The sequence below is a fragment of the Astyanax mexicanus genome, chromosome 24 (assembly GCF_023375975.1).
Source record: "Astyanax mexicanus isolate ESR-SI-001 chromosome 24, AstMex3_surface, whole genome shotgun sequence".
Taxonomy (NCBI): domain Eukaryota; kingdom Metazoa; phylum Chordata; class Actinopteri; order Characiformes; family Acestrorhamphidae; genus Astyanax; species Astyanax mexicanus.
In genome coordinates, this window is record NC_064431.1 from 31,338,847 (window position 1) to 31,359,787 (window position 20,941).

General features: G+C 37.4%; 1 protein-coding gene across 2 annotated transcripts; it reads right to left on the minus strand.

Moving 5' to 3' along the window:
- Positions 1-303: 303 nt before the first annotated feature.
- On the minus strand, positions 304-15,176 carry fblim1 (filamin binding LIM protein 1). Of its 2 annotated transcripts, none has more exons than XM_022682531.2 (8): positions 14,923-15,176; positions 11,257-11,873; positions 10,024-10,136; positions 6,215-6,314; positions 5,212-5,381; positions 3,047-3,225; positions 2,276-2,396; positions 304-944 (listed from the first exon to the last, which is right to left on the minus strand). In XM_022682531.2, exons 2-8 carry the CDS (start codon positions 11,867-11,869, stop codon positions 831-833), a joined length of 1,410 nt encoding a protein of 469 aa, XP_022538252.2. In that variant the 5' UTR covers positions 11,870-11,873; positions 14,923-15,176; the 3' UTR covers positions 304-830. The 2 variants fall into 2 exon arrangements, with proteins under 2 accessions (XP_022538252.2, XP_007256801.3); XM_007256739.3 differs by having other exon boundaries at positions 10,024-10,178; positions 14,923-15,175.
- Positions 15,177-20,941: the final 5,765 nt, after the last annotated feature.

Sequence of the window (20,941 nt, forward strand, 5' to 3'; positions counted from 1 at the left end):
ACCTGCAATACTTGACCATAAAATTGATTATTATTCACTTATTAAACCCCAAAATTATATAAAAAAAGTGGACCTAAATGTATTGGTGGTTGATTTGCATCACTTAAATACTGTGGTTATTATTTGTATTAGAATAATGCCGCTGGTGCATGATGCATGGACCAATAGAAATGCTGCAAATGGCCTTAAAATAAATCTAAATCTAAGTCTAAATCTAAGTATTGGTAAATGCTTGTTAGCAATTGTAAAAAAAAAAAAACATCAGTATATATAATTAAATATACTGTAAATAACCAAACACCATGGAGTTCATATTGATTTATTTTTATTATTATTTATTATGATTTACATTTACTAATCCAATGAACAGTTATATGATATGTTTTTATTACATTTTAATCACATAAACAAAAAAAAACATATAACAACAAACATATTTGGTTCAATAATGAATAAACATCTTTGGTGTACTGAATTTTGGTGCATGTATTTCAAGAGCAGTGCAAAATATAAGAGTACAATATCAGATATGTTTCATATATGTGTCGGTACATCGTTGATAAATGTGGTGAAATTAAAACTAAGAGCTTTTACCAAAAAATGTGGATATAAAAATAAGGTAAAAATAAAATATTTTTTACTGTTGTTTTTTCCCCAGTTTTGCATTGTTTGATTATACAATCTTTATCCCAGTAATGGTTAAAGCAGCCAATCAGAACCAAGAGTTTGAGTCCATCAGAAGGAGCTGGAGAACCCTTCTTTCCCAGCCGGGCCGCTGTAAGATCTGTTGGTGATTGGTGGAGCTGTGGTGCCGGAGTTCAGAGTTGGGTTCAGAGCTGGGCCGTCTGGATCAGAGACAGGTGGCAGGGTTTACACAGGATCTGCCCGTCCAGCGGGTGGCAGCCTTGTTCATTCGGCTCTGGAGAGAGAAGCACCCCACACACCTGGAAAACATATAAATAAATATAAGAAAAACATTCATGTCTGATTCCTGCCTTTCAAGACTGATATTAAAACAGCTTTATACACTTAGGCTCTATGTGGGCTCTCAGGGGAATCTAAAAAAAATTGCACATAAATATTATAAATAGTATAGTATTAGAATAGAATATAGACTGTAAGAATACAGTTTTGAAATTGTATATAGTGTTACAATATAGTATAAAGTGTAAGAGTATATGGTCTATAATGATACAATAATGATCCAATACTGTATAATATAGAGTCCAGTGTATAATGATACACTATACACTAGTGTATAGTAATAGAATACAGTGAATAATGTTACATTAAAGTGTAAAGTTATAGAATACAGTGCACAGTCTTAGAAAATACTGTAGTGATAGAATATAGTGTATAGTTATATAATATAGTGTATAGTGTTACAATATAGTATAGTCTATATTGTTAGAATACAGTGTATACAGTGTATACAGTGTCTTAAAATATAATGTTGTGTTAGATTACTATGTATAGTCTTAAAATACAGTGTACAGTGTTAGAATACAGTGTATAGTGTTACAATATGGTGTATAACGTTAGAATACAGCGTAAATTCTTAGAATACAGTATAGTGTATGATGTTACAATACAGTGCAGTCTTAGAATATAGTGTGTAAGTATATAATATAGCATACAGTGTTACAATATATTGTATAGTTATATAATATAGCGTACAGTGTTACAATATAGTGTATAGTTATATAATATAGTGTATAGTGTTACAATTTAGTATAGTGTATATTGTTAGAGTACAGTGTATAGTCTTAGAAAATAATGTACAGTTAGAATACAGTGTTTAGTGTATAGAATATAGTGTACAGTGTATAGTGTATAATATTACAATATATTGTATAGTTATATAATATAGTGTATAGTGTAACAATATAGTGTAGAATTATGAAATATAGTGTATAGTGTTACACTATATTGTATAGTGTTAGAATACAGTGTATAGTGTATAGAATACAGTGTATAGTAATAGAAAGTAGTGTAGTGCTAGAATACAGTGTACAGTTATAGAATATAGTGTATAGTGTTAGAACACAGTATAGTGTATATTGTTAGAATACAGTGCACAGCCTTAGAAAATAATGTATAGTGTTCGAACAGTATAAGTGTAAGAATATAGAATATTAAATTAAAATGTAGGGTATAGCAAGATTTTATAGTGTATAATATTCAAATATAGCCTATACCACTTACAGTAGAATGTAGCATATAGTGAAAGAAAACAGTATATAGTGAATATAGTGTGCAGGGTATACGTGCTGACCTCACATCGGTAGCAGTCTTCATGGAAGGAGCGTCCGAGACACTCCACGGTGTAGCTGTCCGTTCCGTCCTCCCGAGGGATTATCAGCTCCCCACAGATGCTGCACTGAGGAGCGTACTTCCTAAACCCAACAGGAAACAATCATTAGATTACTCACACTAAATTCACACTAAAGCAGCGAACTTCAAATTTGCAAGTGCAGATGTAAAGACCATCAATAAAGTTCTGATGGTGAAACTGGCACTCATCAGGGCCGCCCCAGGTAAGGAAGATAAGAGTTTCCTTTGTTGTACAGGATAAGTTCATCAGAGTTACCAGCATCAGAGACCGCTTAAAAAGTTAACAGCTCCCCAGATAAGAGAGTATTTTGCTTTGTTTAACACTTTTAAGTTACTACATAATTCCTTAAATGCAAACCTTTTTTCCATTCTACCTTAAATTCAGTTCAATTCAGGGAAAAAAGTAATACAAGTTTATTTTAGAATAAATTTAAAGCCTTTTACAGTGTTTCCTTTATATACACACATATTAATGTAACAGATTTGGGTTAATTCTTCTTGTTTGCTACACTAAAATATTTTAATAATGGTAGTTTGAGTGTTGCTTTTACAATTACAACATTATTTTTCTACAAAACCTGTAACTGTAATTGAATTGTAATTTGTAATTGATATCAAAATGAATCATAAATTGAACCACTGGAATCTACAGATTTTAGTGGACGATGTTTTATGATTTATCACATTGTATACAGTGGTAACTGTCCCGTACCTGTAATAGTCCTGCAGGCAGTACACCTCTCCCACCTCCCCCTGGGCGAATCTCTGCTCTCCGATTGGCTGCCTGCAGGTGGTGCAGACGAAGCAGGGCGGGTGATAGGCTCTCTCCAGTGCTCGGATCACATGATCCATTATGACCTCACCACAGGCCCAGCAGGGCTCCAGACTGGCCTGTGGGAAAAGAGCAGCAGGAATGACGATACGGAGGACGATAATGACCATAACTGGAAGAAAACTCTCCCAAACGTTCTCACATGCAGCTCTTACGCCCTGCAGCTCAGCCTCTCTAAACACCAGCATTCCCTCCTGCTGAAAAACTGCTGTTCTGCTGATACGCTGTGTTTTTATGGTGGTAGTAACAGCTCTTTATAGACGTTTGCGTAAGACTGTATAAGGACGCTTTTGGCAGCCGTGTGTTAGACTCTAGACGTTTTAATAGAGACCTGCTTTAATGGAGTGCTAAGAATAATAATAATAATAATAATAAAGAGTATGATCCCACTGAAGAGGTATTGTTTTGACACAAAAAGCCCTAAACTGAAGTAACAGTTTTAAAACATCATGAACATAAGCCATAACATTAAAACACCTGCTTAATACTGTGTAGACCACACTCCTGTCACAAAAACATCTCTAATTAGTAGAGGTATGGACTTTGCAAGGTGTCCAGTGGTATTTATGCTCCCATATAAATGCTTGATTCACGATAAATCTGGTTGTCCCTTTGCCATCAGCTGCCGGAGCCCTAAGAGAGCACAGTTGGCCTTGCTCTGTATGGGTGGGTACAGTAGATGGTGCTCTTTCCCCTATTCACTCCTAGGGTGATGTGGATCATCACAAGGCTGCGTCTGTGAGCTGATGTATCAGAACCAAGTCTCTGCGTTTTCCTCTGAGCATTACTTGGTAATGCTGCATCAGCAGCAGTTCAAAAAGAGGTGGAGTCTGATTTCACATGTATCGGAGGAGGCATGTGCTAGTCTTCACCCTCCTGGTGTTGGGGCATCACTAGTGATAGGGGGAGTCCTAATGAATGGGCTGGGTAATTGGCCGTGTAAATTAGGGAAAAAATGAGACACAAATTTTAAATAAATTTAGAAACAAATCTGGTTGTCCCAGGCAACTTGGGACTCAGTTATGTCTTAGGAACACATGTAAATGATCACACATGTGGTCTGTTTAGTACACTGGGTTCTGTCACAAGAGGCCGTAAAATTGCTTCCCCACACTGCCCTAGACTTGCTTTTACAATGCTTTTTCCCAAATCGGAAACTTTAAATGAATTAATTTATCATGAATTGAGCGTTCATATAAGAGCAGCTGGAACGCTGCAGCTTCAATAACCTACAAGTGTAGAGCTACAGGATCTACAGGCCCAGCTGCAGCAACATCTGTGGGTAAATGTGCTGCAGGATCCATATAGAACCTGTACAGCTCCATACCCAACCATCTCAATCTACTCTCGTATTCAGGCTAGAGCCTCCTTTCAATTGCAGCACAATTTTTCCCAATAATGCATTAATAATATTTTTTTCTAATATTGTATCCACTCTAATATATCATTACATTCACACTGACAAAGCTTTATTGTTATATATTTTGTCAATAAGTGTACTTTCATACTTTTATTTTTATAATGAGACTATGATTTAATGTGAGTCTTGGTCCTCCCAAGGTTTCTTCCTCCTCCTGCAGCTCTGAGGGAGTTTTTCCTTGCCTCCGCGCTCACTGGGGGTTCTGTATCATGTATATTCTATGTTTAATGTTTTGCCTGATTCTTTGTCCTGTAATCATGTTTCTGTAAAGCTGCTTTGTGCCAACACCAGTTGTAAAAAGCGCTATACAAATAAATTTGATTTGATTTGATTTGATTTGACTATGAGACTATTATTAGTATTTACCTCCATAAATTATGATCACCTGATAATAGAAGGTCCATATTTTCACCTAAACTAACAAAGGTGTTAAACGTATTGACATTCATTACCCTGTAGGTAAAAGTACAGATACAAGGGTTTAAAATACTTCTGTAGACGTTGAAGTATCAACTTTTTACTTTTACACTTTTACTCAAGTAAATCAAATAGGAGTAACAAGGCTATTTTTAAAATGTAAGAAGTAGAAAGTTCATGATGATAATTGTCTCTCAGTATCTCCTACCTGATAGCAGTCTTCACACAGTGGGATGCCGGACTTGTTGTAGTACATTTTCCCAGCGAGGGGAGCGTGGCACTGCCTGCACTGGAAACAGCTGCTGTGGTACGTCCTGTTCAGGGCCTCGATGGCAGGCTCTGAGAAAGCTACAGGCTTACGGCAGAACCCACACACATCTGAAACACACACACACACACAACACATGCTGGCAATTAATCAATAAAATCAGATAATAAGGTACGTTTTGATCGGATTTTCTAAATCAATAGATCAGTAAAACTTATTATAAACTATTCAATATTCGGTTGGCAAAATACAATTACATTCTTAATAAAGGTGTCAATTGCTTAAAAAATAATTCTATTAATTACAACAATATAATTTTAAATGCTGGTACTTCTTTGTATTTTTGGGAAAGGGGAAGGGAAAATATTTGAGAGATTTATTGAAGAAAATTAACACTAGCTCCATATTCCACATTTAACAACTTAAAAAGAAAATGTGCCAGCAGCTCTGTGCTGTTTAAGTAATCAAATTTTTATTTGTTTAAAGGGTAAGTAAGTGACAAATGATCACCATCACGATATATCATATAGTTTTCGTTTGATATACTTTATCAATATGTGGTGGCACATATGGATATTTTTATCGAAACATAGGCGCTCTAAACTCTGTAAGACTTGCCCTCTAATTAGAGACTTACTAAAGTTACGGCTTCATCACTACACATGGTTGCGCTATAATCAAATGAATAGGGTTATTAAACCTGCAGTGAACAATATTGTGTTAAATTCTGTGAAACTGACACCAATAAATCCGTAATTCCTTGTATTTGATTATTAAGGAGTATTATATCCTTTTTCAGTTTATACTTCTCATCCAACCACAGTCAGATTCACTCTATCTAGATAACGTATTGTGAGATGCCCTGTGATTCACACAAATAAGATTCATGAAGTGACCAGGTGTGTGTGTGTTTGTGTGTGTGTGTGTGTTTGTGTGCTGTAACCTGGTTTGATCTCTTCTTCATAGCCCAGTCCTCCAGGAGGTTCAGTCTGGATGTATCCAGCAGGGGTCAGTGTCTCCACAGGCCTTCCAGACACAGAGATCTGCACAGAGATCCACAATCCATTAAAACATTTAATTAACTCAATTAATCTACTTATTTCATCATAACTCATTCGTCTGAATCAGAAACAGAACAGAGTTTAGTGGCTATAATATTTCACTGTCAGGAAACAGATGAGTAGGGGGAGGAGGAGGAGGAGAAAGGCCCACATAATGAAATCTTCCATTCATAATATAATAAAGAACCTTCTGATAGAAAGCTGATTATATCTCACTTTAAAATAAATCAGAGGAGCGTGATCCAGACTGTAAACACTGATAAATCTGCAATGTTCACCAACAAGTCTAAGCAGACCCAGAGACCTGAGATAAATGTGTCTATACTAAAGTATCTAAAGTAGAGAACATTATTCTGCATGTGTAACAGTAACGTTTTACTGTTTACAGAGTAATTCTGCACATGTTCCTGTATAGCTTTAATACAGTCTTCAATATAATGTAAAAAAAAAAACATAAAAAAAAGAAAACACATTGAATAAGGAGAGATGTGCCCAAACTTATGACTGGTACTGTAAATCTTATTGTTTTATTTTAAAATCTTCATTTTAGTTTTCCAGACTGATCTTACTTTTTGTTCTAAATTTCTATATATATTTTTATTTAGTTTTTGTGTGTGTATGTATGTGCAAGATTGTATGCCTACTCATCAGAGGATTTAACGCATATATTAGTATAAATAAAAAGAAATGCAGAAAACAACACCAATTAAATATTGCGTAAAAAAATCTAAAAACACTAAACATTTAAAAAACGCTAATAAATCATTAGACTCTGTAAAATTGGTGAATTTCAAGTACAAATTGTCAGCAAACTCTGTGACTCGATTGATCTACATAAAAAAAAAATTACATCAACTTAATGTGATAAACTTTCCAGATTAATTGTGTTAAAACGCAGCAATACCTCAAATTTGAAAAAGGCTAAAAACACGGTAGGGGTAGTTTGCTAAGGGCACTGGGTGATGTATGGGTTTTTAGGGGTTTGGCAGGAGGGAGAGCTGATTGGCTGAGCTGCAGCAACAGCAGTGTCCCTCTGATAGCAGTGAGACACAGCTGGTTGGGCGTCAGCAGGGGGGCGGTGTTATTGATTTTTGACTGATCTGCATACTGTGAGGGGGAGCTGCAGTGGCAGGAATTCCAGCAGTAAAAGTTTTTTTTAAAAGGTTAGGAAATGTTTATAATAGTTGTAAGCAGGACTGGTGTGGAAAACTCCCTGCTGGAGTCAGCGCTGTGACGTCAGCGACGTACCACACACTTGCGTGCATGCATGACTTCAGTTTCAGTGTGCTTGGCTGGCAGACACTTGCCGTTTGCTCCAGCATCTTGTTGAAATAGTACCCCCTTTTTGTGTGTATGTGTGCGTTGATGACAATAGACCACACAAACACACAAACTCACACACACACACACACACAACCAAACATACTCACTCTGTAATGCACACAAATTCTGTATCATTGAATATGTATGCAACACTTCATTGAAGAAGCCACTTTAATACCTGGAAATCAATAAAGCTCTCAATATCACCTGAAGTCGCAGCTGTTCTCTGATCGGAGCACATAGTCAGTGAGGGGCAACTAGCTATCAACGTACACATCCGTCACAACTGGTATGTTTTATTAGTTTAAAAGAAGGAACTTTAGGTATTAATGGAAAAAATATGGTTTGGGGTTTAGTGGCTCTTTAAAGGAGCACTTTTGGACATTTTGTGTAGTAAAACATTGAAAATCACAGACATATATATATATATAGGTTATATACATAGAGTCTGTAAATATATATATATATATATGTCTATATGTTATTTTCAGTACAGTGATGGCGGCGCTCGGAGCTAAAGCTAGCTTTATGGGATGTAAACTGTGGTTTTTAATAAGATTCTTCTGCACTTTTTAAGTTATTAATGCCTCGTTTTAAATGTCAGGGCTCTCCGGATTCTACCAAGGAGGTGTGGAGCTACTTTGAGCTGGATAACGGTGTAAAAAGTGATTTATCAGGGTAAATTATGCCCCGTATCTCCCAGTCTGAAGGGTTTTTGGACAAACTGTTAAAATTTCTGGATCTCAGAATGCTGTGGGAGAACGGAGGTGTGCTATTCATCAAAGATAAGAACTTTTTATCATGTTTTACTACAATAAAAGTCCTTTTTACACCAGAGTTCTTTAATGTACCTCTGAGTGAAAACAAAGGTTGCTTAATTGATGGACTGATTATGCTGCTCTCTTTTTTAACAGAGCAACAGAATGCATCCAAATGAGTCCAAAACTAAACTATTTAACAGGGATCTATCTATGAGTCTAGGTTATTAGACTCTGGTGATGCAGGGGTTAACAGATGAAGCTTGGCCGCTGATTAGATGAGCTGGCGTTAAGCAAACACGTCCAGGATGGATCAGATATGAAAAGCTGCGCTGCAGTCTCCAGCATGCCTGAACGCGCAGGTTTAAACCCTGTCCCAGCAGAACTCTGTAAAACTCTCTGCTTTATTATTTTATTACGGACTGAGAGCCGCTCACTGCCTGCACTAATCCTCTTCCTCAATCCCACCCAGAGCCTGCTCACTCAGCACCAGAGATACCAGCCTCTACTGCTTCACCCAACACACAGTCTTCACACACACATACATACAGTCCCCTCCAAAAGCACTGAAACAGTGAGATCAATCCCGTTATTTTTTGCTGTAGAATAAAAACAGTTAGCTTTTACATTAAAAGATGAACATGCAACAAAAGATCAACATTTCAGTTTTTATTTTCAGGTATATACCCTGATGCACAGTTCAAAAGATATCACTTTCTGTCAGGACCCACATATTTTTCTTTTTTCTTGGGAGCAAATGTTGAAAGTGGGAAAAATTAAAGTGAATAAGACTTATGACCCTATTTTAGCGATTTATAGTGCACCGGTCAATTTGCACATCAGCTGGATTTAGGGCGTATTGGGTTGTCTTTGGTAAAATCGACTTGCTCAAAACTATGCGCGAAAGGCATATACTAATTTTCTTAATGAATCATAGATGTGTTTTGGGTGTAACGTGAAATAAACCCACCAGTGTCACAATCGGTGCTCATCATATTCTTTAAGATGCAGATGAGCTCTTTTGTGCGTCTCAACAGAGACAGATACTGAGCTGCTCGTTCATGCTGTGAAGATACACCAGCAGCTCATTTAAGGGAACAGTAGTGTTATTTTATTCTTTATTCTGTTTATTGTTGAGTTAAATGTCGGGTTTGTGCTGCCGCGTATTTATTTGTGCGTGCAATGATTGGGCGGCTGACTGTTGTCAGGGTTTTCATCAGTCAGTGGTGCACCTGTATTTCCTGCTGCCAAGATAGGAACACGCCAGAAATTTACCTGAACACACCTCAATTCCAGACCACCACACCCATCCGTGTAGATTTATTCATGAACTCCAACGCTATTTAACGGCGCGGGCACAATGCTTAACACGCCTTGCACAGACTATACAATAGGGCACTTAATATTTACTCGCCAATAATTTTGCTTGCTATAACTGCATCAAGCCTGTGACCCACTGACACCAATAAACTTTTGCATTCTTTTTTTGTGAAGCCTTTACAGAAAATTTAACCTGTCAGGTTTTCTGGATGTCCTTAGAATATCACTGTGTATGCAGGTACAGATGTTATAATTCTCGTTGGTGATATAAACTCAGTGCTGCGTCTCACCTCGCCGGTGGAGTCCAGTGGTCCGTGTCTGGGGTCAGCCGGAGGGCGGGTGGGGGAGGGTCCGGAGAGTGGTGGGGGCAGGGGTACAGCCGGGTCATCACACACCTCCGAGTCTACAGACGAGGGTGGAGGAGGAGGAGGAGGCAGGAAAATCTCTGAGAGAAATACAAACACACACCTAATCCAGTACAGCACCAATAACACAGCCTAAACCAGCAAAACATTCATAATAAAGTAAAAATAAATGCTGAAAGAATCATTTAACGCTGTTTGTTCAGAATATAAACTTATATTCTTTATATACTTTATACCCTTATAAAGGGTTTATAAATGGTTTATAAATGGTTTATAAATTAGAATATTAACTGTTATTGGTTAAGTTGTAAATGGCTTACAAACCTTTGATAAGCAGTTATAACACATCCATTGAAGAGTAAAGAGGCTACAGTGATCTGTTGTTTACTTCATTTAATTCAACTTTCAAGTCATTTAATTTATAGTAAATAGTTAAACATAATTACAAATATAGTAATATGACAGTTTTAATGCTGATTGATAGAAAACACAAAGTAAGATCCGTATCTAGAAAGATATGAGGTTTGATAGTATACATTCAATATTTTGCAAATCAGCTCACTGTGGTCATTTTTATTTATGTGCTGTTATATATTAACTGCTTATTAATGGATTTTTGCACCCTAATTTATAAGCATTAAAAACTCCTTTATAAACCATTCATAAACCCTTTATAAAGGTAGCCTTATTTTAAAGTGGCACCAGGAGGTTCATATACAGTACCAGTCAAAAGTTCGGAACAATTAAGGAATCATGTAGTAACTTAAAAGTGTTAAACAAAGCAAAATACTCTGTGAAGAAGCTTTTAGGTGGTTTTATCTGGGGAGCTGTTAACTTGTGTTTTCTGAGGCTGGTACCTCCTGATGAGTGACAGTTCCATTAAAATGTTTTAATGGTGTTTACAGTGATGACACTTGAGGATACTTTCAAAGATCTTGAAATTTGTTCGGTTTGAGTAATTTTTATCCTAGTATTTTATCATCTTTAGGTCACAGGTGTTGTGAAGTATTGTAGAGAATTGTCTTATTGTCTTGTGATAGATTGAGTAACATAAAATCACAGTATTTTGATATTATCGTTATCATGGGCAACATATTGACAAACTACAGGTATGAAATCTAGGTTTAAACCCTATCAGTAATCAACCTTGAAACTTACCGTCCGGGCTGTTCTCCTGTTTGTGCTGGCGCGTGTTCCCCCCTCTGGTCAGTGCCGGGTCGGGACGAGTGTTAGTGGCATGGTGTGTGTTCCCCGCTCTGGTCAGTGCCGGGTCGGGACGAGTGTTAGTGGCAGGGTGTGTGTTCCCCGCTCTGGTCAGTGCCGGGTCGGGACGAGTGTTAGTGGCAGGGTGTGTGTTCCCCGCTCTGGTCAGTGCCGGGTCGGGACGAGTGTTAGTGGCAGGGTGTGTGTTCCCCGCTCTGGTCAGTGCCGGGTCGGGACGAGTGTTAGTGGCAGGGTGTGAGTTCCCCGCTCTGGTCAGTGCCGGGTCTGGATAAGTGTTTGTGGCAGGAGACAGAGGGCCGGGCCTGGCCTGGGCTCGGAGGGGGCTGGCGGGGGTGGTTGAGCTGGTGGCGGTGATGTCCTGGGACGTGCTGGGCGAGGAGGAGGGTCTCCTCAGCGTGCCGGAGGGGCTGAGGGGAACAGCAGGGTGCTGGATTTGGGGCGTGGGGGTCAGGATCTGCGGGGTGGGAGTGACGGTGGCTCTGTAGGGAGAGGCCAGAGTGATGAAGACCGAGGAGACCATCCTCTTCTGAGGGGCAGCGGAGGCCATAGTGCTGAAAATAAACAAAAAATATATTTTATTTTTACTATTTATACTTTTACCATTATTATAAAACTCTAATAAATTGTCCACAGTGAGTGGAAGCACAAGGTAGGTAGGCGTTTCTAATAAAGTGGCCACAGTGAGTGGAAGCAGAAAAGATAGGTAGGTGTTTCTAATAAAGTGGCCCCAGTGAGTGGAGGCACAAAGTAGGAAGGTATGTGTTTCTAATAAAGTGGCCACAGTGAGTGGAAGCAAAAAAGGTAGGTAGGCGTTTCTATTAAAGTGGCCACAGTGAGTGGAAACACAAGGTAGCTAGGTAGGTAGGTAGGTGTTTCTAATAAAGTGGCCACAGTGAGTGGAAGCACAAAGTATGTAGGTGTTTCTAATAAAGTGGCCACAGTGAGTGGAAGCAAAAGGTAGGTAGGTGTTTCTAATAAAGTGGCCACAGTGAGTGGAAGCACAAGGTATGTATATGTTTCTAATAAAATGGCCACAGTGAGTGGAAGCTCAAGGTATGTAGGTGTTTCTAATAAAGTGGCCACAGTGAGTGGAAGCACAAGGTAGGTAGGTGTTTCTAATAAAGTGGCCACAGTGAGTGGAAGCACAAGGTATGTATATGTTTCTAATAAAATGGCCACAGTGAGTGGAAGCTCAAGGTATGTATATGTTTCTAATAAAATGGCCACAGTGAGTGGAAGCTCAAGGTATGTAGGTGTTTCTAATAAAGTGGCCACAGTGAGTGGAAGCACAAGGTATGTAGGTGTTTCTAATAAAGTGGTCACAGTGAGTGAAAGCACAAGGTAGGTATGTGTTTCTAATAAAGTGGCCAGTAAGAGTACATTGCTCCAGATGAGGTGTTCAGGTGACACAGCCTTTAGCTTAGTTTGACCCAGTGACAAACTCGTCCAATCAGTTTGTCTCTTAACACAACACCTGGAACACCTGGGTGTGTATCAGAGCACAGGTATGACAGGTGACGTCCTGTCAGCTGAGCTTTAATTGGCTTCAGTTTTATCTACAGTACACAAAACCACACCTACCAATCTCTGTTGCTCATGGAAACATCTCAAACAAAGTTGAGTAATCCTAATTCTAATGTAGATAACAGTGTTATAACCACCTATTAGCTTTATTTAACCCCCACTTATAACACTGGTCTGAGTTAATGAAGCGAAACAGTCATAACTCAACTATACAGCACTTTCCACCCTCTTTTAATCCATTATAACTGTTACTGTGCCTTTAAGACTGATATATGTAAACAACCACTCTTTATAGTTACTTTCACACAGAAGGAAAAGGTGTCTTTAAAACTTTAATTAAGATAATACACACTGGCTGTGACAATCAGGATACCACTCTTACTGTGTAATTAAAGATAATATATACTGGCCATGTTAATTAAGATAATTCATGCTGGCTGTGTCAAATAAGATAATACATACTGGCTGTGTGGGCATGTTCAGTAGCTTTTTATATTTCCTACTGGAAGCAATACAATATTGACCTTAAAAGTGACCCTAATCCAATGTTTGTCTGAACTGTCCACGCTCCTAAACTGACACTCATATGCTGGGGAACAGCGCTTCACTTGAAGTTTCAGTTTCATCCACTCCAGAATCACAGGAGCTATCAAGAAGTGACATCAGTTACGCTTCAGATACGCCTTTCATATGTGGGATTGAAATATAGCAATAATCACAATTCTTGTGCATCAGTTTAGGACCGTGAAGTGTTAACATTTTTAGATATAGGTAAAAAAAAAAAGATTGAACACTTTACTGCCTATAATGTCAGTATGAGTAGGCGGGGCTAAACTGCTGCAGGGGCTAAATGTGTTGTTTCTATATTGTGACAATTAGGATGACACTCTTACTGTGTCATATAAGATAATACATACTGGCCATGGCCAAGATAATTCATACTGAATGTGTCGAATAAGATAATACATACTGGCAGTGTAAAAATATTGAATACATACTGACTGTGTCAAATAAGATAATACATATTGTCTGAGGGTAATTAGGTAATACATACTGGTTGTGTCAAAAAAGGTAATAAACACTGGCTGTGTTAATTAAGATGTAATATACTTCCAGTGTTGATTAAGATAACACATACTCGCTGTATCAAATAAAATAATACATATTGGCTGTGTCCAATAAGCTTATGCAATCTGGCTATGTCAAAAAATATAATACACACTGGCTGTGTCAAATAAGGTAATACATACTGGCTATGTCAAAAATATTATACACACTGGATGTGTTAATTAAGATAACACACACTGGCTTAGTTGTTTAAAATAGTACATTCTGGCTTTGTCACATAACGTAATACATGCTGGCTGAAGTAAATAAGGTAATGCATACTGGGTGCGTCCAATAAGATAATGCACACTGGCTGTGTCAAAAAAGACAATACACACTGGATGTGTTAATTAAGATATAATATATTGCCTGTGTTGATTAAGATAACACATACTGGCTGTATCACATAAGATAATACATACTAGCTGTGTAAAAAAAAAAGATAATACACACTGGCTATGTTATTTAGGATAGTACAAACTGGCTTTGTCACATAAGGTAATACATACTGTCTGTGTTAATTAAGATAATTCATACTTAATGTGTCAAAACAGATAATTAGGGTAACATTCTTATTGTGTCAGAGGATAATACATACTGGCTTTGTCAAATAAGATCAAACACATTGGAAGTGTCATTTAGGATAATACACACTGGCTATACAAACTGTAAGTATACAAATATAGTTAAACAAAACTATAAATAGAGATTCAAGTTGTGTAAAATTAGATAATTCATACTGGCTATGTTAGATGCAGTAATACATGCTGGCTGGCAGTTAAACAGAATACTACACAATAAGTATATCTGGTAAATAAGAGAACACATACTGGCTATGTTAAATATGATAATACATGCTGGATATGGTAGAAGTAATAGAGTAAATGTTGTCATTAGCTGAACACACACTACAGAGAGAGGACCTCAGCCCGGATCAGTCATTCTGTACAGAGTTTATACAGCACATACCTGAGATACGTTTTTCCTCCGTCTCTCTCTCTATCCTTTTCTCTCTCTCCCTCTCTTTTTTCTTTCGTTCTTTCTGCTGTTTCTCCTCCTCTTTCTCTCTCTCTCTCTCTCTCTCTCTCTCTCTCTCTCTCTCTCTCTCTCTCTACTTTTCTACTACTGGCCCTCCTTATCCTATTGTCACTCCCAGACAGTCAGAGAGAATGAGAGAGAGAGAGAGAGAGAAAGAGAAAGAGAGAGAGAGGCAGATATCTACACAAGGCCACTCCTTTTCCTCCCTCCCTTGTAGGCCAGCTCTAGCTCTCTCGCTCCTCCCCTTCCCTCTCTTTTTCTCTCTCTTTCGCTGAATGACAGCTTTGCTTTCCCAGCCGTAAAAGGTGAACAGTTAATCACTGACAAAGTGCTGTAAAATGCACACACACACACACTCACACACACACACACACAGTACCCAAAAATATTTCACAATCACACACACACTCACAATACAATATGCAGCTTTAGTCATGTATGCATATCCATTGGAATTAGAGCACAGACACAGGTTTTGCTATTCTTGTGAGGACCTGATCACATACAAAAAGCAGCACATTTATTTGTTTAAACTCAGTGACCTAAAGTTCATTATTTCACTAAATAAAGATGTTCTAATTTAGTAGCTTAATATGTGGTCCTTACAACAGAAGGAAAACTTGAACACACACACACACACACTACCCAAAAATATTTCACAATCACACACACTCACAATACAATATACAGCTGTAGTCATGTATGCACATCCATTGAAATTAGAGCACAGACACAGGTTTTGCTATTCTTGTGAGGACCTGTTCACATAATAAATACAGCACATATATACCACGCCTACACCTAACCCTAAATTCAGTGACCTAAAGTAAAATATTACACTAAATAAAGATGGTCCTATTTGATTGCTTTATATGTGGTCCTCTCAACAGAAGGAAAACTTGCGCACGCACACACACACACACACACACAGCACCCCCTTTCCTCCCCCTTTATCTTTCCAAAAGCAGCAGGATGTGACTGTACCTGCCTTTTCCAGCAAAACTCTCTCTCTTTCTCTCTTTCACTCACTTTGTTGCTTTCTCTCTCTCTTTCTCTCTCTCTCTCTCTCTCTCTCTCTCTCTCTCTCATTGTTCTGTCTGTTGTATTTTCTCTACCTTCCTCATGGAGTTGGCCCTCTTTTCTCGTCCCCTTTTATTTTTCTCCACCCTTCCCCCATTCCACTGTATCTCTTTCTCTCTCTCTCTGTTTTAAGCAGGCTGAACTGAGGGAACTTCTCTGGATCATTGTTGGGCTTCATACTGGGTGACTCAGTGGAAAACAGTATCAGCCGTGAGGTCGGTGGGGGGGATCTGGAGCAGAGAGCAGAAAGAGAACCACACTGAAAAAACCAACACTATTAAACACAGTTTACATTTAAAACCAGTCTCACTATAAACAGCTCTGAAAAAAATAAGAGACCACTTAATGATGATGTTTTTTTCATGATTTTACCAAATTAAAAATCTCTGGAATATAATCAAGAGGAAGATGGATGATCACAAACCATCAAACCACCAAACTGAACTGCTTGAATTTTTGCACCAGGAGTAAAGCAGCATAAAGTTATCCAAAAGCAGTGTGTAAGACTGGTGGAGGAGAACATGATGCCAAGATGCATGAAAACTTTGATTAAAAAACAGGGTTATTCCACCAAATATTGATTTCTCTTAGAACTTTATGAATATGAACTTGTTTTCTTTGCATTATTTCTCATTTTCTGCAAATAAATGCTCTAAATGACAATATTTTTATTTGTAATTTGGGAGAAATGTTGTCTGCAGTTTATAGAATAAAACAACATGTTCATTTTACTCAAACATAAACCTATAAATAGCACAATCAGAAAAACTGATTAAGAAGTTGAAGTGGTCTCTTAATTTTTTCCAGAGCTGTATATACACTACATAACACCATATATAACACATACATACATAACAGCTAGAGATCCTTCTTATTCATATAAACACTGGTTGATGATTTTCCTCCAGTATGAATCTTCACTGTGTGATGGTTTACTTGTGTGGGAGATTAAAGCAATACCTGTGGAGTGTTTTTTTAATCCAGTATGTATCTTCAATGTGTGCAGAACATTACAGATATTTACAGAAATAACTGTGGAGTGATTTTATTCCAGTATGAATTTGCAGTGTGAGGAGTTACAGCCTGACAGCAATAACAGTAAGAGTCTTTCAATCCAGTATGAATCTAAAGTGTGTAAGGAGTTACAGTCTGTCACTAACCCTAATGAAAGTCTTTGAATCCAGTATGAATCAGTAGTGTGCGTCATTTTTACAGTAACAGCTGTGGAGTGGTTTTAATCAGGTATGAATCATCAGTTTGCAAATTTTCTACAGTCTGTACAGTTCGTCTGCCTGACTATTTAACTGCGGAGTGATTTAAAATTCTGTATGCTGTGTGTGAGGAATTACAGTCTGTCAGGAATAATAGTAAAAGTCTTGTAATCCAGTATGAATCTGCAATGTGTGAGGATTTACAGTCTGTCAAGAATAATAATGAAAGTCTTGTGATCCAGTATGAATCTGCAGTGTGTGTGGGTTTACAGTCTTTCAGCAATAACAGTGAAAGTCTTAAAAGCCAGTATGAATCTGCAGTGTGTGAGGGTTTACAGTGTTTTAGGAATATTAGAGAAAGTCTTGTGATCCAGTATGAATCTGCAGTGTGTGGGGAATTACAGTCTGCCAGGAATAATAGTGAAAGTCTTGTGCTCCAGTATGAATCTGCAGTGTGTGATGGTTTACTTGTGTTGGAGTTTAAAGCAATAATTGTGGAGTGGTTGTTATCCAGTATGAATCTACAGTGTGTGGGTTTACAGTCTGTTAGCAATAATAGTGAAAGTCTTGAAATCCAGTATGAATCTGCAGTGTGTGAGGAATTACAGTCTGACAGTAATAAAAGGTGAAAGTCTTGTGATCCAGTATAGATCTGCAGTGTGTGATTGTGTACAGTATTTTAGGAATAATAATGAAAGTCTTGTGATCCAGTATGAATCTGCAGTGTGTAAGGGTTTACAGTCTGCCAGAGTAAATGTAAAAGTTTTCTGATCCAGTTTGGATCTGCAGTGTGTAGGGAATTACAGTCTGCCAGGAATAATAGTGAAAGTCTTGTGATCCAGTATGAATCTGCAGTGTGTGATGGTTTACTTGTGTTGGAGTTTAAAGCAATTTATTGTGGAGTGGTTGTAATCCAGTATGAATCTACAGTGTGTGGGTTTACAGTCTGTCAGTAATAACAGTGAAAGTCTTGAAATCCAGTATGAATCTTTAATATGTGGGAGTTTAAAGTAATAATTGGTTTTAAGTAAATAAATGACTGGTTTTAGTTCCAGTATTAATCAGTAGTATGGGTAGTTTTCCGGTATGAAATTAATCGTTTTAGAGGGATTTTAAACCAGTATGAATCTGCAACTTGTCTGTGGTTTAAATACACTATAAATCTGGGGTGTGTATAGCTTTCACAGTAATAATTGTGAAGTGATTTTACTCCAGTATGAATCTGCAGTGTGTGTGGAGGTCATTCCTCTGGGTGATCTTTGTGATTTAGAAAAAAATACACAGATAATTCATCCTGAATACAAATTTCATGACAGAACATCCTGCAGAACTTTATTTACAGAATAATTCATACCGTAACACAGAGAAACACAGAGGAGAGGCTCTGACTGACTGGGATCAGATCCGTCTGGGAGCAGTTTGGGTTTGAGAGGGGCGGGAAATAGCCCCCAACACACACACACTCACACACACACCCACACACACAGAGGAAATGGGGGAGATGAAGGGGGGTGGAGGGCTGAGGCCACCTATAAGAAAAAGACAGAGAGAGAAAGAGTGATAAAGTGAAGACAGAGACAGAGAGAGAGAGAGAGGAAGAGAGAGAGAGAGAGAGAGGAGTGAGGGGGTGTTGAAAGAAGGATAAAGGAGGAGAAGAAGGAAAAGGGGGAGGGGCTGAGACAGGGGTCTGTGTTGTTAATGTGTGTGTGTGTGTAGAAAGGAATGCTCCAGTGATGTCACACTTGCGGGAGCGAGCATGCCCAGTGATGACATCATCCCCCCTTGTTCAAGCCCCGCCCCCTCCCCAGCATCACTGCAGCCAGAAAGCCACAAAAACGCAGAAAAGAAACAGAGAGAGAGAGAGAGAGAGAGAGAGAGAGAGAGAGAGAGATCAGGCTGAAGTCTTTTGTCAGCACTTTTGATTCTTTCTGTGTGTGCCAGTTGGTGTGTGTGTGTGTGTGTATCACGGTTTGTGAAAACAGGCCCAGTTTAATATAGCATGTCAATGAGTCATTGTTTAACCATTCTTCAGCAACAGACTCTCACACACACTCACACACACACACACACTATGCAGTACTATATAGGCATTGTGGTACTATGTACACACTATGGTGTTATGTAGGTCTTATGCAGTACTATGTAGACACTATAGGTTCTATGCAATATTAAATAGTCATGATATTATGTAGGTTCTATACAGCACTATATAGTCATTATGGTACTATGTAGGTTCTATACAGCACTATATAGTCATTATGGTACTATGCTGGTTCTATACTGTACTATGTTGGTTTTACACAGTACTATTTAGGCATTATGGCACAATGAATGTGTTATGCAGAACTATACAGACACAATATATATATATATATATATATATATATATATATATATATATATATATATATATATATATATATATATATATATATTGTTTCTATGTACTTCTGTGTATTCATATAGTACTATGTAGGCATTATGTATGATCTATTTAGTACTATGTAGGCACTATATATGCATTATGACACAATGCTTGTTCCATGTACCAATACATATGCACTATGTACGCTCTATGCAGTACTACACAGGCACTATGGTACTTTAGGTTCTGTGCAGTACTAAATACACTGTATAGGTTCTATGTAGTACTAAATATGCAGTATTGTCCTGTGTAGATCTGTATAATACTAGGCACTACTGTACTATGTACATTTTATGTAGTACTATGTTGGCACTATAACACTTTGTAGGTTCTATATAGTACTATGTCGGCATTGTGTCCACAGCGGCAACCCAAAAAAAGAATAATGCCTCCTAATTTTTCACAACAAGTGGATTTTTTTTAACCAGGTTTACTGCACCTCAAACTGTCAGTAATAATACAATTGTGTTAGTAAAAGTAATCTGATACAAACATTAAAACTGTATACATGATATTTAACAGAATAAGCTGGAAGATACAGTTATTTTCCCATAAACAATAATAAAAACACTTTAACCGAAGTGGAAATCTAAACCTCAGTATAGAGAGGAATAGCTGATGGTGTAGAGTACAGACTGGATTATACTCATGCAGAATCATTACTGCACTCAGTGGCTCCACCTGCTGCTGCATACAGACACAGGCCCTCTACTAAATATATATTTATAATCTCTCTCTAATATATATATATATATTCCTTTTTATATATATTTCTTATTATTACACATTTCTAAAGTATTTTAGTAATTTATTTTCCTTGTCTATTTTTAATAATAATAATAATAATAATAATTGTTAATTCTTAAAAAAAAAAAAACTCTTTAAAAAATGCTTAAATCTTAAACGTGTTGCAGCTGAAACTGTAATTATTATCCAATGGGAGGCTTTTACTTATTTGCTTAGTTAAATTCAGGTCCAAACTTTTTTTACGAGGTAGTGTATAAATGGTTAAATATATATTTTAAAAAAACATATTTTAAAAACATATAATTGGCATATATGAAACTGGCTATTCAATTTTTTTTATATAAGAAACAAAGTCTCCATACATAAAAAAAAATATATATATATTTTTTAATCAAACAAATGCCAACATTATTATTTACAGTATTTATTTATTTACCATTCATCAGGTTCAGTGTGAAAACTGTTTTGAATAGTTAATTTGTAGATT